The sequence below is a fragment of the Harpegnathos saltator genome, unplaced genomic scaffold (assembly GCF_003227715.2).
Source record: "Harpegnathos saltator strain DR-91 unplaced genomic scaffold, Hsal_v8.6 scaffold74, whole genome shotgun sequence".
In the NCBI taxonomy this organism is placed as follows: domain Eukaryota; kingdom Metazoa; phylum Arthropoda; class Insecta; order Hymenoptera; family Formicidae; genus Harpegnathos; species Harpegnathos saltator.
In genome coordinates, this window is record NW_020230582.1 from 480,979 (window position 1) to 497,763 (window position 16,785).

General features: G+C 32.7%; 1 protein-coding gene across 1 annotated transcript in view; it reads left to right on the top strand.

Moving 5' to 3' along the window:
• Window positions 1-207: 207 nt before the first annotated feature.
• LOC105183961 (putative uncharacterized protein DDB_G0271606) overlaps window positions 208-16,785 on the top strand; it is a 51,640-nt gene continuing 35,062 nt past the window's right edge. Inside the window, exon 1 of the mRNA XM_011142474.3 lies at window positions 208-566. Coding sequence (XP_011140776.1) covers window positions 450-566 — 117 coding nt within the window. The 5' untranslated portion in view covers window positions 208-449. The remainder of the gene's footprint in view (window positions 567-16,785) is intronic.

Sequence of the window (16,785 nt, forward strand, 5' to 3'; positions counted from 1 at the left end):
CTCTCACATTCACTCACACGTGCCCCCGCTCACGTTCACGCGTGATGTTTAGAAAGTCAACGGCAGCGAGAACACCGTCACCATCGTCATCATCGTCATCGTTATCATCATCGTTGTCATCGGAGGAGGTACACCTTGGTACCAGAAGGTGGTAAGCAACCAAGGAAGGTATACGCCGGGCTTAGGTGGGGGCATCTCTAAGCTAGCGGTGCCAGCGCTTCTTTGACGCTCATTACGCGCCGACCCGTCGAGCTATCGACACCGGGTGTACCGGAGCAGCGAGAGGGTTTTGAGATCGTCCATTGGGAGCCGACTCAGGAAGAGAAGCAGGATCAGGAGAGAAAGGTGGGAGAAAGAAACGAGACAACGACGTTTCCAAGCACGACCAGTCACTTTTGTGCTACGTGGATCTGGTTGGAAGTACCGTACACGTAGAAGACGAAGAAAAGATGGAGAAGGAACAGCCGGACTCCCTGGCGACGGTCGCCGTCGTTTCGGAAAAGATACCTCAGGCTCACAGCCACTATGCGCCCAGTGAGGTCTATTCCACCACCGAGCCGCCACCGGTAAGTCATTTTTAAAAGATGTACATTAGGGAAGATATATATAGAATATATACCCTTTACGAATTTTATGACTTATTCTTCGTCCATATCATGTAAAGAAAGATCCACAATGACTTTCATCAAATTCTGATTAAACCATTCAACGATTAATTCTGCTACCAGAGTTGCCAACATGGAAATTAAGAGAAAGTCTTTTTTTATTAAAACAAGTATAAAGTTTTCGTATTCTTTTTAATTTTTTTTATGTTTTTCTATAACTTGTATCAAAATTTAGTCAAATTTAGACAAATTAGTTAAGTATCAACTGCTTTATTCTGCTAACATATATAGAATAATTAATTTTTTTAAATTATTGTCTCAGGTGACAAATTAAATAGTTAAAAATTGCTGCTGGCAATTCTGTCAGTTAATCATTAATTAGACTAATCAGAATTTGAGAGAAAGTTACTTAACGAGCCAAAGAAGCTACACAAGTAGTGCGATTAAAGTCAACACGTTTCCACATAAAACAGCACCGCCTTAAAAAAAAATAAAATGAATATCCCCGTCAATGATCAAATAACTTTATTGTTAAAATAAATTAATGATATACATCTTAATATTAAATATATATATACGTTTTAAATGTATGCGTGTGTGTATAGTATGTTAAGTACATAAAATTAATTTCATTGGAAATCTTGAACATTTGGAATTTAGTTGTGTTACATTTTTTTCTAGTTTATGGAAAGATTTTAATTTATTTGAAACATTTTATCGGAAATAACTAAAGTATCATTTTGTGACATGATAATTTAGGTTTTTTTTTTATTGACAGTTTAGATTTGAAGAAGTTAAAGAGTAGCTGCATAGATCCAATAAATTTGACATTTGATATTAACTGTTAAATCCTCTACGAAGTCGATGAGATTTATTTGAATTATTCGAACTATCGTCATGACTAATACGCTCGTAATTATGATGTTCCAGCATTTGCTGCAGATTTTAATTTTACCCGAAACTTGTTATAATCGGTAATATATAAAATTTAAAGGGAAAACACACACAATACACATGTTTTGAATAAATATGGGTCCACATATTAGCTGATTTATTTAAAAAAAGAATGGCAAAATATAATTATCATCAATTAGGTCATTATCAATAATTGAAATATTCACTTTAAAGGTGAGCATGAAAATGTACATGGACATGAACGATGGAAACTTTATCGTTTCGGGTTGCACGTTGTTGTTTTTTTAAGATTCCCTGCGACAAATGAATCACGGAAAATCTGCGCGCGCGATTCAGAAATGTAATTCTTCCGCTTGAATATGATAGATGACAGGTGAAATTTCTCTTTAAGGGACATCTTCTATCTCTATCGGAATTCCGTATATGTGTCGCTGTAATTAAGAGAAAATAACTTCCTTATAGCTGGTATATATAAGTGTAAGATCACACATACAATACAAGCGAAATACGACGTCGGCCTTGGTGAAATTGTGTCGCGGTAACCGAATCATCGGATAATTTCGAACACGTGCGGTTAATTTAGCATGGAAAGACGGTATAATAACGGGTGATGTGGAAATAATTACAATTGCAATTCGTCAATTGACGTCCTATCATGATTGAACTTCGTTCAATAAAGTCACAACAAGGAAGTCACTAGTGAATTTCTCAAGGCGCTCTTTATTTGGTCGGAATGATCCATATAAACTCTGTCTCGTGCTTATGTAACAGCATCTTCGCCACTACTGACGCTAATGTCAATTGATTAGTTTTTCGATTAACTGTCGCTGTATATATGCTCTCATATACGTTAATTCGTGCGATTAGCTTCTTAGCATTTGAACGGACGATCTTGAGAAAGTCGAGATAGAGTTGACGGTTTAGTATAAAACGAAAGTAGGTCGTAGTGAACAACAATGAAGTATCCGTGGAAGTATACATTCGTCTGCGAAATAGTGTGAACACTTCTGTTTCGATCAAGTTAGAAGCTTATCGGATGATCATGATCGCGAGCCACACGAAGAGAAAAATCGCTGTTTGTATAATTGAATGAGGACGAAAACTTGCGGATGGAAAATGGTATATTTGTCACTGCAATCAGAAATATTTATCTGAATGTTCAGTTATATTATAACTCGGTTGTAATAAGTGGAGAGCAAGTGACTGAGTAGAAGCCTCCTATAGGAATCTTTCTGTTCCTATAATAAAATTTTCGTCTAGTCTCTGAACAATAGAAAATTATTATGAACAATAGAAAATTATATTAACAAGGTAGTCTGTTATATCGAGAGCGATAACATATGAGATATTTGACGTTAAAACTGCAACGGAATATTCAAGGATAACACAAACATCTTTATCTTTATCTGTCAGATAATATCAAATACTTGCAAAAGTTTGTCGGATTGCAAATAAATAGAAGTTACTGCAAGTTGACAGTTTTGTTCTTTTACAGAGCTTCATAAATAAAAAAAGTGCTTATTCACGACCTTAAAATTTATCTATGGCATTTTAAGTAATAATGCAACCTCATTTTTATTATAGGTAGAAATGGAAGGAATAAAGTACATCTACCCAACATTATTATATTTAACTAAATATTGTTAATTGGAAAAAAATTGCTGTGGAAACAAATACTTATTTGCCAGACATTTGCTACGTTCAGCGGAGAAAGCTGCTTTACAACTGTTGTAAAATTCGTGAATCTGATTGGTGCATGCTCTTAGATTTAAGTAAATATAAGAGCATCGCCAATTAAAATTACGAAGTTTACAACAGTTGTAAAGCAGCTTTTCCTGCTGAACGCAGCCATTGCCCCATCTGATTTTCACTTATTCAAGTCGATGCAATTCGATTTGTCCGGTACGATTTGCTAATGCCGAAGAAATCCAAAAATGAATCGATAATTTCATTGTCTCAGCAAATGCATTGTTTTTTTAGAAAGGGATTGGACAATTATCTGGCAGTGACAGCAAATATTTTGATTAAAATAAATATATATGGTTTTTTACCGTTAATTAAATAAATATATTTAAAAATCCGACGAACTTTTGCAAGCATCTAACAGAATAATAAGGAACACTTTATCGTTTATTATTACTCTGGTTTCTATCATAACCGATTACCACGCAAGCCTATAAACAATAGTTCGCAAATGCGATTATTTGATTCATGAGAGAAAAAAATATAAACCATTTCGCAAACGAGTGCACATTTTTCACCGTCGGAATTTGTATGTAAATTCGTCACATTGGCGCCGTGTTAAAACGCATCGTGTCGCGTTTGTGAAGAGCCTGGAACGAGCATACACGTACAAATATACTCGAACCTAACATCTCAAGTAAATATTTATGGTGGGGTATTCATTATTATCCTGATCGCGAATATTGTTCTTTTGAAAGTGAACGCGCACGAGCGCAAATACGCGTGAACCTCGCGTCATTAATACGAAATACCACAGCCACATAAGATAATATTACATGATATGCATAATCTTGTGATTGTTATTTCGTGATTCGAATCAACCGTGAATTATATATAAGTTGCAATTAGAATGTACCGCGTTTTATCGATTGATATTACCGGTATATATAGTATATATGTATATGTTATTACTTTTTTGTGAAGTCTTTTTATTCGTGCGAGAAACCGACAAGTAAATAATTTTTTATTTGATAAATATAGAATCAGTATCGAATAATATGATTAAAGATGTATCATTGCAAGAAGATGCAGCTTGTGAACGGTTTATTGCGTCTTATATAGATCTGTAAAGATAAAGTATGCAGAATACGATTGAATGGTGGATTACTCGAGAAGTAAAGGATCTTCGAAGAAGTGCGAGAAATTGATTGAGCGGCGAAAGAACATTCAGGATGCAGTAATGCCATTTTCTTAGAAAACGCGCTAACGATCCATGGAATCTGTCGAGATAGAAGATATAGTTTAATACAGCGTAAAACGCCGTAAACAGCTCGTAACTTTAGAAATCGTCATTATTGTCGTCGGCAACACGACGATGTTTGCGACGGTAACGATGTATAGAGAAATTATTTGTCGCTATCCTTCTCTTGGAAAGTTTATCTGATACGGCACAGTTTAATGCGCTTTAGTGATCTTAGATTTGCTCAAAGAGAAACATTAAATTCTTTAATTACAAAATTACCTTCATAAAAAGCGCGCAGAGATGAACCGTACACTTCTGTGAAAGTTCTTTTACAACATAATTGCGCAAACTCGCAATCACGTTTGATCGGCGATTTTCTACTCGCGCTCGCGATTGTCTACTTATTATCGATTATTTCTTAGGAAGCAAATCCAGATTACTCGCTGACATTTAATAACGGAATGGAACCAATGGACGATAATCCAAAAAATTAAGCATACATTGCAGTTAGCAACTATCGAATAAATGCGATCATTGGTAGCAGCAATTTTTATTTACTGGCAACGAAGAAAAGTTTCTTGCGTCGCACACACGGGCTTGTTTACCTTCAGAGGTGCATTTTTCTCAAGCAAAATGCAGAAAATTGCAGATAACACGCTATACAATGTAGAGAAGAAGGGGGAGAGAGAGGGGAAGATGACACGTGAAATTCGTGGGTGTTCGGTTACACTGGAAAAACACAGAGAATTTAATTACGGAGATTAAACTTCTTAATTCGTATTTATGATGAAAAGGATAGCCCGAGATGTATGCACTTCCGTCGTGGAAATCACGAGACTTGTCGCCATTAAAGATGAACATTTAATTGGATAACGAGACAGTTTGGGAAGAAACGTCGTCGAAATAAAAAGAGAAGAAAAACCAGAGGGACACTGCTATATAAACGCGGTATATACATCCTTTCTGAGAACATTCGACTTCCTGTCTATCGTACCGTCTTGAACGTGCGCGATGTTTCTGTGTATCAATAAGCGAGTGAGTATTCACATTAGGGTCGGACGGATATTGCGAGTTTTTGAAGAACCAATTTTAGCAGCTTTGAGTTGAGACTGTTATGCAATTTAAATATGGAGAAGTAAAGCCTGATTCTTATTAATTTTAACACTATACTATATCACGATATTTTACGATTATGGGAAGGAATCTCGTAATATCAAAATTTAATATCTTTCAATATAAGACATTTTTTGTAAAACTGATTTCTTCACTCCTCCGTCAATCTTCTGTCAATTTTTTTTATTTTTTGTTTTTTATTGGAACGTCGAGATGTGGCAGTTATGAATACTGAGGTTATTTCAATACGAAAGCAACGATGGTTGTTTCGACGGAACATCGATAGACTTCTGTCTGCTATCGTCTAAACGGATAGTGCAAAAGCCGAAATATCTTACGTTGTAAAATATTAATTTTTGCGTTAAGATTACGGGGCAAAATAATCTACGAGGAGATCAAGGCTGAATAACCTTCGTGTCTTTTATTAACTTCTTCATCGGATAGGCAGGATCGCCGTTTCCGTTCGAATTCGCTACATTCGTAGCAATAAAAAAACAAGAAGCACTAATTTATCGCGTGAAACACCGTTTGAATATATAAAGAGAGGAAAGATCGAGTCTATGAGCCGAGGAAGTGAGCGAAACGAAGCTTTCGAAACTTGTTCCGTCTTTGCGATGACACACGTACCATTCACGCCACGTTTATAAACTCGCGATGGCCTTGAACGTCGCAGTTGACATCGTTGACCATACCGTTCCACCCTTTTTCAGTTTTTCCCCGGCATATGTTTGATTCTCCGTCACAGCGGAGAAGTTAACAAATGTAGGATTTTATAAACGTAAAGCACAATCGACTGGAAGAAAAAGACATTTTAGGTTTTAGTTACTGATAGAGTACCAATAACGTAATTTCACTACAAAAAGATTTCTCGCGATGTTTTCTGAGAATCAACACACACAACAATTAGCTTGCTATTTAACGGTAAGTAAGGGAGAACGAAACGTTCATTCTTCGATCGAGTCACACGTCGCGCATTGAACTCTCCAGAGACTTCAACGCGCATATCGGTTTACCTGTGTAGAATACTTCCTGGGATTTAATTGGAATTTTTAGTTCGATTTTCTGAGTTTTATATGTTGTGTCTAAGTATGTTGCTTGAACTGCAGCTCCTTTAATATAGCATTTTTCTTGCCGTTTTAATCACGTTATTTAAAATATGATAACTTAGTATAGATAACGTCATTTTTAACACACATACACGTACACACGTTTAAAAATATCAAATTATAATTTACTCATCTAAGCGTGTTAAATGGCTTGACTTAAAATGTCAAGGAACATCAAAACGTACTTCAGCGAATTACATGCTTATGCGTATAAAAATAACATACTTAAAGATTTGCAGATCCAAAAATAAGCAGATTTAAATCAGAAGTGTTACGCGATTCTAAATGAGAAACTCAAAGTTTTTTAAATATTTCTTTTTAATATTTATTTTATATTAGCATCTTCATTTTATTTTATTCTATCTAATACAATAGTTTGTATAAAATCAAATAATTTTCTATCATAAAAACTTACGTTATCGACTGAAAAAAGAAAGGGCGAGTTCTTATAGAAAATTTCTGTTTCGCTTCTAAACACAGAAACTGTGTATGAAATAAGAATAAAATACTAATTGATATCATAGTTGGACAACTAATTCTATGATAAGTTTGGGCATTCTCTAATTAGAATCTATGCTGTACCTGGGAAAATTTTTAGAAATTTCTACACGATATATTAACACACACACGGACAGCACATAATATATTAACGCAGGTAATTCGATTCAGCATCACCCGTGTCGTTGGACACATATTGCGAGAAGATTTTTTATTCCATTCTATTTTTGTATGAGTTCGACCCCTTCTCCGCAAACCGAAAAGCCACTTCCGCCCGCGTGGTCGCAACAATGATTGCTGTGTCATGCATGTCGCCGGATTGGATTACGTTTTCATTAAATAATATTATTCATCGGAATGACCCAACCGTCGCCGTCGGGCGACGAGGTCATTGATTTTTCCCTTGTTTTTTCATAGCACAGTATATTTAAACGCTTCAGCCATATGATTTCACATCTTTGAATCGCACATATTAGTTCGTACGAACATGACGCAATATTAGATTATACAATATTTACAACGCGGTGCACAAAGTTTAACAAAATGCGCAACAATTTCTCAACGAAGTTATTGCCTCACATACGCAAAGCCATAAATTTGCACGCGTTTGCGAATGCAGTAAAAGAAAAACGGGATATAACTGAATCAATCGATAAACTCTCATTCATGTAAGAAAATAATTTTTATTTTGTGAACAGCATGATATATATTTACAAAAGTCGGAATTAAATTTATACTATGTATCAATAAGGTCAAGTAAGTGAAAACAATTTATATAAATTTAGGTTCGAAAATGCTTTATTAAGAGGTTATAAACATTCAAAGATTTATTAAGAGAGAAAGATTTAAGAATAGAATTGTTTTCTATAATTTGCTATACGGAATAGTTAACTCAGAACAGTTCATACGTTTTGATCTGTATACGGATTTTACTAATTGTTACAATAGTTACAATAAATATTCGAAAATTTTATTGGGTTAATAACGCTGTCGAACTCTTTCGAACGTTCCTACTATATTAGAAATAACAATAAATGCATTTTGAATATACTTTAAAAACTGGTCTTCTGTTTCTACCAAATTCTCATGAATCAACTGTTTTATGTAACCCCATAAATAGTAGTTGAAAAGTGTTAAATCTGGTAAAGAACAATTTTACTTATCCTTGAATGTTTATAACTTCTTAACGAAATATTTTTGAACGTAAGGTTGTATGATCTTTTTTATTTACTTGACCTTATTAACATATTATTATATTAAAATTTGGTTGAGATAACTGAAAGTGATTATCGGATTAGAAACCTTTCATAGGAATCTTTCTATTCCTGTAACTAAGTTTATCATTTGGTCCTTATTCTTCCCAGGCAGTGGAAAGTGCAATTGCACTGACAGATTGTTTTTTCGTCTACTAGTGAAGATTTTCCAAGTCCTAAGCTTAACTTATAAAAACTTGTAAAAACTTATAAAAAGACTTACAAAAAGAGCTTGGAGGAGCTCCCGAAGGTGATTGACCAAACATAATACCGATTATCTTTAATTATCCGATGTAAATATTTAGATTTTTACAACAAAATAAATATCAGTTTTATGACTTACGATTTTCTCGATGATTTATCAATATCTATACGTAGACGTACAGAAAATATATTGAATATTTTTATGAAACTGCATTTTTGCAGTTATCACCTATGACGATTTAATACAAAATTTATCGATAGCAAGTATTAAATAGTGAAATTTTTTATATACACCAAATCCCATAAGACTAAGGATATTCTTATTTTGTCGACGTTTGCTTGCGTGTCATGCGTAGACCATCTCATGACACTTTCCATATATTTGAAACGCCTTCTCTAGTTACCGGCGCAGAGTTTCGTACTACGCTCACTTTCGTCCATTTGACTTGCAAAATAAAACGTTCCGTGCGACGGACCATTCGTCGTTGTGACACCTTCGAGTTTTCGCTTATCCTCGCGCATTATTAGCATTTATTTGTTCGCGTACGCGAATATACATATGACAAGCGCGACGTAGTTCGCGCTTACATACATCAAAACAAACGCTGACATTGGTCGAACAAATTCGAGATTCTGAGCGCGGAATATATTTTTTTCGTATTCAAGTTTAATTATATTTTCTGATAAAAGTTCATCTTCACATATACGCTCATGGTAACCGTCATAATTGTATTTTTTTTTAATCGAAAAATGCAAGACGCGTACGAGACACCGTATTTTTTACATAATTATTGCACTTACATAATTGTTGCATTTATACTATGTAGTTCTCTTTTAAAGATGATAAGGGTAATTTTACTTGAGAAATTATTGCACATATTCTATGAATAAATAGAAAAGATATCGAGATTGGAAGAAAAGTTTAACTTTATCTTAAAGAAAGACAGACATTAAAATATAATCAAATGATCAAAATCAAATCAAAATATCAAAATGTATATAATGGCTGAATAATACATGAAAATATTATGGAAATATTTAAGTATCAATAAATAGGCCGTAATGTATAAGTTTCGTTATACTGATGTGTTGTTTGAATAAATGTAACGTGAAACAAAAGAAAACTTTTGCAAACATTTAATGGTATAAGGAGGTTAATAATAACTTGGAACATTGCTTTCGTTCGTTAATTTTAAATGTGCAGCCTCCAAGCCGTGCATCGGCATATATATTAGAGAGAAAGTGCAAAATGTTATCGACGTCTCAGATCACATGTCGACCACATGGCGTGGGAATTACAGTCCTTGGAAATAATTGTCACCTTCGAGCGTGTATTCTGATTGTCGAGAGCACTGAGAGTTAATTATTAAAAAAGGCGAACAATAATACTTAATAAGCTTTTTATAAAGAAATCATCAGTTATAACTCATTGATTTTTATGAGCTTTGGATATGCTGTAAAACATCAAAAATTACGAAACATATATCTTTTCTTATGTACTTTTAGGAATATTTAGGAGTTAAAATAATCCTTCGAAGAATATTCAATATATTATACTTATATATTTTTATGATTGTCAGCAAATATCTTTGAAACCGTGATGCAGGAAAAAAATGCTTTAAATTTATCAAAGTTGTATGATATTAAAAATTTTTTATAAAATGCATCGTATTTTTCAATATATCTTCTACTTTTAATCTTATTTTCGCAAATCTTAAAATTTTTATAAGAAATATTATAAAATTATAGAAAATGTTCCACTACTATCTTATTGTATATAATAAATTTGATTTTAAAAATTGTATTTTTGAAGACCGAGATAATAATTGTAATGCACAATATATATCGCGCCATAAGGATTTATAAAGTTTAGAATCCATTATTATCTTATTTATCAGAACGGACCTATACGCTTCTAATGATATGTGTTATAATTTCTTGCAAGAATCATCACAACTTATGCATGTCTATATAACGTTGTAGATTTTTACAATTTTCTGTTTTAACCCATAGCTGTTTTATTGAAACACGATGTAACTTTACAAATCAAACGATTACTTTCCTCACATTTCCATTGACAAATATTTATCCGAGTCCCATTTCCTTTTGGCCAATAAGATAATATTCTCGATCATATGTTCCTATGAAACAGAAATCGATCCGTGAAGCTTCAATTCAGTTTGCTAATTCGGTCTGCCATTTCAGTTTGTTACTTCAATATTTCACTTCTCTTATTTCAATTATATCATAGACACAAAGGCATCAGTCTGAATTCTATTTATACTAGTAGTGATAGAAAGTTCTTAGCATTTTTTGGCAAAATTTAATTTTTATTTTAAAATAAACAGGAAACAGGTCAATCTTCAAAATATTCGTCGTTATTATTGATAATCTTCTGTTGTCTTTCTGGCAGCTTGCGAATTCCTAAGTAATGAAAGCTCACCGACTTTGAAATGATAAAGTCATCGAAACTTTTTCGGACTTATTCTTTTATTTTGAAATGTATATCAACCAAGTGATATTGCATCGCTCGAAATAAGTGGTCGGAATGAGCCACGTGTCTAGTAAATATACCGCATGTGAGAGAAATTCCTAAATCAAACGTGAAAATAATCTGTTGCGGCCGTGTGTTGTAGGATGATTTTGCGGTTTCCCTTTCAGTAAGCAGGCTCTTTTCCTCCAATGCACCGTTCAAATTGATGAGTTGCGGTTTGTAGCCGTGATTGTTTTATCAGGTTTCAGCAGCTCATAATAGAGCATATCTTTTCAGTCCCACCAAATGGTAGAACAAAACTGTCTTAGCGTGAATATTGGGTTTTGCAATGGATATCATCGATTGGTCAAGATCTACCCATGATTTTTTGCGATTGGATATATCATATAGGATCTATTTTTTATTACCCATGATAATATGGTGCAAAAGTCTTTCTGTTTGAACCAACTTAGCAATTTATTTTCCTCATTTCGACATTCATTTTCCTTCTTTTCAAATCTCTTTCATTTGATGCAAACGATCGGAAACGGCTCTTTAGCTGACTCTTAGCTATTCTGCAAATCCTTTTACGCTGTATTTTAATTTAATTAATGCTTGTAGTTTGATTCAAATTTAATAATTCGTTGATGACTTGATCGATTTTCGATCAAAATCTTTGTCACGAAATTTTTTATACCAATTTTATATGTTGCGTGATTTCCAGCATTATCATTATACGTAGCATTATCATATATCATAATATCATAATATATGATACATCATTTGGACAGCTTCAGTAGCGTTTTTCTTGAATTGAAATACTAGATGAATAGAACATTGAAAGTGCTCATTGGTTACGATCATCATGAACAATATTAACTTTTAAGATAATTTTTGCTTGTTTCGTCATATCATAGTGTTTTATAATTATTTCTAATTTCGAAGTAAAAACCAAGATATTTGATGTATGTAATCCTTATTTTCTTTTTCATTTTAGAATTCTAATATTTCTTCCTTCTCTACAATGTAATAAGCGTCTGAAGAAGTCCAGAGATTTTTTTTCCTCATTTCATATAATTCTTCATTATGAATTTCTTGTAATATACTTTCTGTTTGACGTGTCGTTCTTAGTTGAGTTGAAGTAATTAGATTTTAGAGAATGTTTAAAGTAGTGAATATAACATATAGCGATATATTATTATGTAATATTATTACAATATTATTACATTATTGTTATTATCTAAAAAAATATTGATATTAGATCGTTTTTTCTAAACTTTTATTATAGAAAAAAAAATTAATACATATTTCGTAACCAATCAGATTGATATTTTGAAACAATTCTCAATTGAATTAGCAAATCTCGATTTTTTTATTAATCCTGATATTAGTAACAGTAGAAAGTTTTTAGTTTTAAATTTTGTACCGACCTGAACAACATTACAAATTGAAGTTCTTTCCGTACTTCTGCGATTTTGATTTGATGTAAAATTCTCTATAATTTTAGATTTTATTAGAATTTCAAGTTTGCAAAAATCACATCAAAAGTTAAATATTGCAGAAGGATATATTTTTTAAAAACAAATATATAGTCACAGCGTTCGTTTAATATTATGAAACTTTGATTTAAAATATTTTTTTGTACATTTTATAGTTTCAGAAATATTTGTTGACGATCACACATATCGAATTTTCTTTAAAGGATTATTTCAAGCCCTAAAAATTCAAGAAAGCGTATAAGATACAACTTCGACTTTTTCCTTGTTAAATCTCTTTTCCAATCGTTACTTAAATCGTTGTCTCAAGTCTCAAGTGAAATATATAATTTTGAATTTTCTGTTAGATGGAACTTATTTTTTTAGTAGTGTCGCTATTATAGGTATTAATTAAGCGCAACAGTTCTGATGAATTTTGTCAATATTAATTCTTAATTTTACTTCCAGACAACTAAATTGATCCAAATCAAACCAATATTCCTGTTTATAATAACAACTTAGCAAAAAATATAACTTTTCCAATGGTATATTATATGTCTACATATTTGTAAGTGTTGCCATGAAGCCTGATTGGTTATAATTTTGAGAAACCCACCAGAACTTTTGCACACACTTCATACAATGTCATATGCATTACATAACTTAACTGAGAGAGAGAAAGAGAAAGAGATTTGTCTAAATTCTCTAAATTCAGGTCTAAATGTATTGTGTGAGACAAGTTTCAAATAACGATCATTAACGCAAACCTTATTGCAGGCCTTTACGTGTTGATTTCAGAAATTATCAAATTGAAATTATAATTGTGAATCAAAATTTTAAAACTAGATTATATTGAAACTACAAACTTTAACTCAATTAAACTTTTATTAAAAGTTTAATCTTTTATTTTTAGTTGAAGATAACAAAATTTAATAAAGTTTAAACTTTTGAGTTCAATTTTATGAAGTTTGAAATGTTATGGTACATTCAATAAAGTTTAAATTTGTATAAATTAAGTTTAATACAATTTAAACTTTATATTAAACTTATTAATTTAAACTTTTAATTTCTCATCGACTATTATGGATACTGAGAAGAAAAGTTTCTATCTGTCATTGATGTGGAAACTACTTAGCAATTTCGATAGCTAGAGCAAAATAAACTTTTTGGGTGACAGTCGTTTTCTCTTTGAGGTTCTTCAATCAGTTCGTGATCAGTCATTGTTCCGGAACGTTCTCTATGGACCGTTGTGAGTGTCAATGACTTATAAAGCGGAGGGCAGTCTGAGAAATTCGTGGTGTCGTGAGATAAATAATAATTTTCTCGTCTTGAGCACCTGGCAACAGAGCCTGTTTACTTTTGTCAGGCAGATCGGCAGAGCGGCACAAAGCCAGCCTCGAATGGCCTACTATCTCTTGGAAGCCTCTCACCCGAGTCGTCCATCCACATCGAGGTCATTACGAATTGTATGTACAAGTACAGTCTGTGTTGCAAGTCTCATCTCTCACAACAGAGGGAAATTTATATTCTCTGAAGAGTATATCCGAAAATATACCGAAATATAACCTGACTTCGACGGAGGACTAAATAACTTTTTTAGCTAACAAACAAATCTTACGTATTAACGTATCGATAACTAATGATAACGATGAGAAGGAAACACGAAAATCATCGAACATCCCGAATAATAAATCTGAAGTCGAAATAATAACTTGTTTTATTTGCCTCATTTATACGAAATTTTTAAAAGGTTCTACAATTTCTTTTCAACGAAAAGATCAATCTGTCTAAAGATATTTTTGGGGCTATTTGTTGGAGCGTCTAACTTAGAGATGCGTTTCCTCTAACGAGATCAATATACAGCGTTCGTTCATCTCGAGATGTCTTGTTATTCGAATGCATGATAGTGCAATTAGACGATACCGGAAACCCGGTGATGACTTGCGCGCGGCAGAAATAACGATAAGCGTCTATGGTCTACAAAGACTTCGGGCGTCGGAACAGGTTCGAACAGCGCTATAATAATGTCAAGGTACAGTTAGTATGCGTCATATGTATTTTATCATGCTTATTTCCGAAGCTCTCAAAAGAGTTCAATGCGGCTCGCGTTATATGAATATAAGGCATTTCTCACTCAATACGGTAAATTTGTTTATTTTTAACTCATGCGTTAACTCATGCGATTGCGACAGTTTTGTCATTCTGGTATCAACATAACGATCACCGTCGCCGTCGCAGCCGTAACTACACGTTACTCGAATAACATATCGTTACTGCTTGTACGAGTATTATGATTTTATTCTCGAAATTGTTTCGAGCGATTCGTTTACTCACTGATACTCACTTGATCGGAACATCGCAAAAAACAATTGTTTCACATTATTCTTATGGGGCGACAATTATTCATTATGCACACAGCAGACCGGCAATTTGTAACAATAAAGAAAACGTGAAGAGAGACTGCGAATGAAATACGGAAGTCATCGGGCTCTTACGTACTTATTGATCATTCGCTTCGCGTCATAGGCTTCTCGCTTTTAATATTAACTAGTTTTAAAAGTGACGAGGTGAACGCCAAAGGAGAACGTACGAGAACGTACGTAGAACGACAAAAGGCCTCGACTTGGTTGGTTAACCAGCGTGAAGTCCTGCGTATCATTGTATATGTATTATATGTATGTATATATTGGGAAGAGAGTACCAGTACCATTCTATAAAAAATACAGAGCACATATGTATTGCACATATACAGGATCTGCTAAAAGTTCCGGAACGGTTAATTATTTCAAAAAATAATTATTGTTTAAAACAATATTTGAAACAAAAGTTGTAGGGCTTAAAAAAAGCTATCAGATATTAATAATTGTTTAACCTTGGAATGACCTTGAGAAATATTATCAAGGTCGACATAAAAATTTTAAATGGAAACTCGAATTTTTTATTACATTGTCTTTTTCCACCAATTAATTTGAACAACTTTTGTCTGAAATATTTTTTTATTTGTCTAATATTTTTTGAGATATTTAAGAATAACTTGGTAATTTTTTCAATATTTAACTTACGATATCTCGCTAACTGTTTGTCAGGATAAAAAAATGGTACTAGACTTTTCTATTCTATTTGATTTCAAGAATATATTGGTACAATCAATTGGTCATTCCAAGGTCAAACAATTATCAATACTTGATAGCTTTTTTTAAACCCTATAACTTTCGTTTCAAACATTGTTTTAAACAATCATTATTTTTTGAAATAATTAGCCGTTCCGGAACTTTTGGCAGACCCTGTATATATATACATATATGTATGTTTACATTTATATATATATATAGTGTTTATATACATCGAACATCGTTTATAGATTTCAAAAACGAAGCATTTTAGAGAAAAATGTATGAGACAAAAATTGTATGGTTTCAAGGGGGACATAAAACAAAACTGTATCAGTTCGTTTACAGATGGCGCCACTTTGGAAATATTCATTAATTATTACTTTTCTAAATGTAATCCCAATTTTTTATTATATTATCTTTTTTTACTAATTAATTTGAATGACTTTTAATATTTTTTTATTTGCTTAATATTTTTTGAGATATTTAAAGAAAACTTGATAACGTTTTCAATATTCAACTTACGATATCGAAACGATACGAAAATATTCGGCAAATAAAAAAATGTTTCAGACAAAAATTATTCAAATTAATTGATAGAAAAAGATGATATAATAAAAAATTGTGATTTTTGTTTAAGAAAAACAATGATCAGTGAATATCTCGAAAGTGACGTCACTTGTAAGCAAACTGATAGTTGTTTTATGTCTTTCTTGAAACCATACAAATTTTGTCTGAAACATTTGTTTCTACAATCAGAAATTAAAAAGTTATCGGGATGAGTAACTTGACATGACTCACCCTGTATATCCATGAACGTGCGTTTATATGTGCGAATAAATAGCGCTTTACCATGACAATTACACTGATAAGAAATACAGAGAACAGAGTGTGGAAGAGGGAGGTACGGATTATATAAAATCACAAGTGTGCTAAATACACTCCGTCGACTCAGAGGAATTTTTACTGGATATTGTGAAAATAAAATTTGCGGTTTTCCTTGACGATTACAATAAATTAATATTTGCCAGATGTAAAACGAATTTCATATCAAAAATACGCTGTGTATGTTAAGATAAAACTGTAGAACCTAGTGGATTATGGATT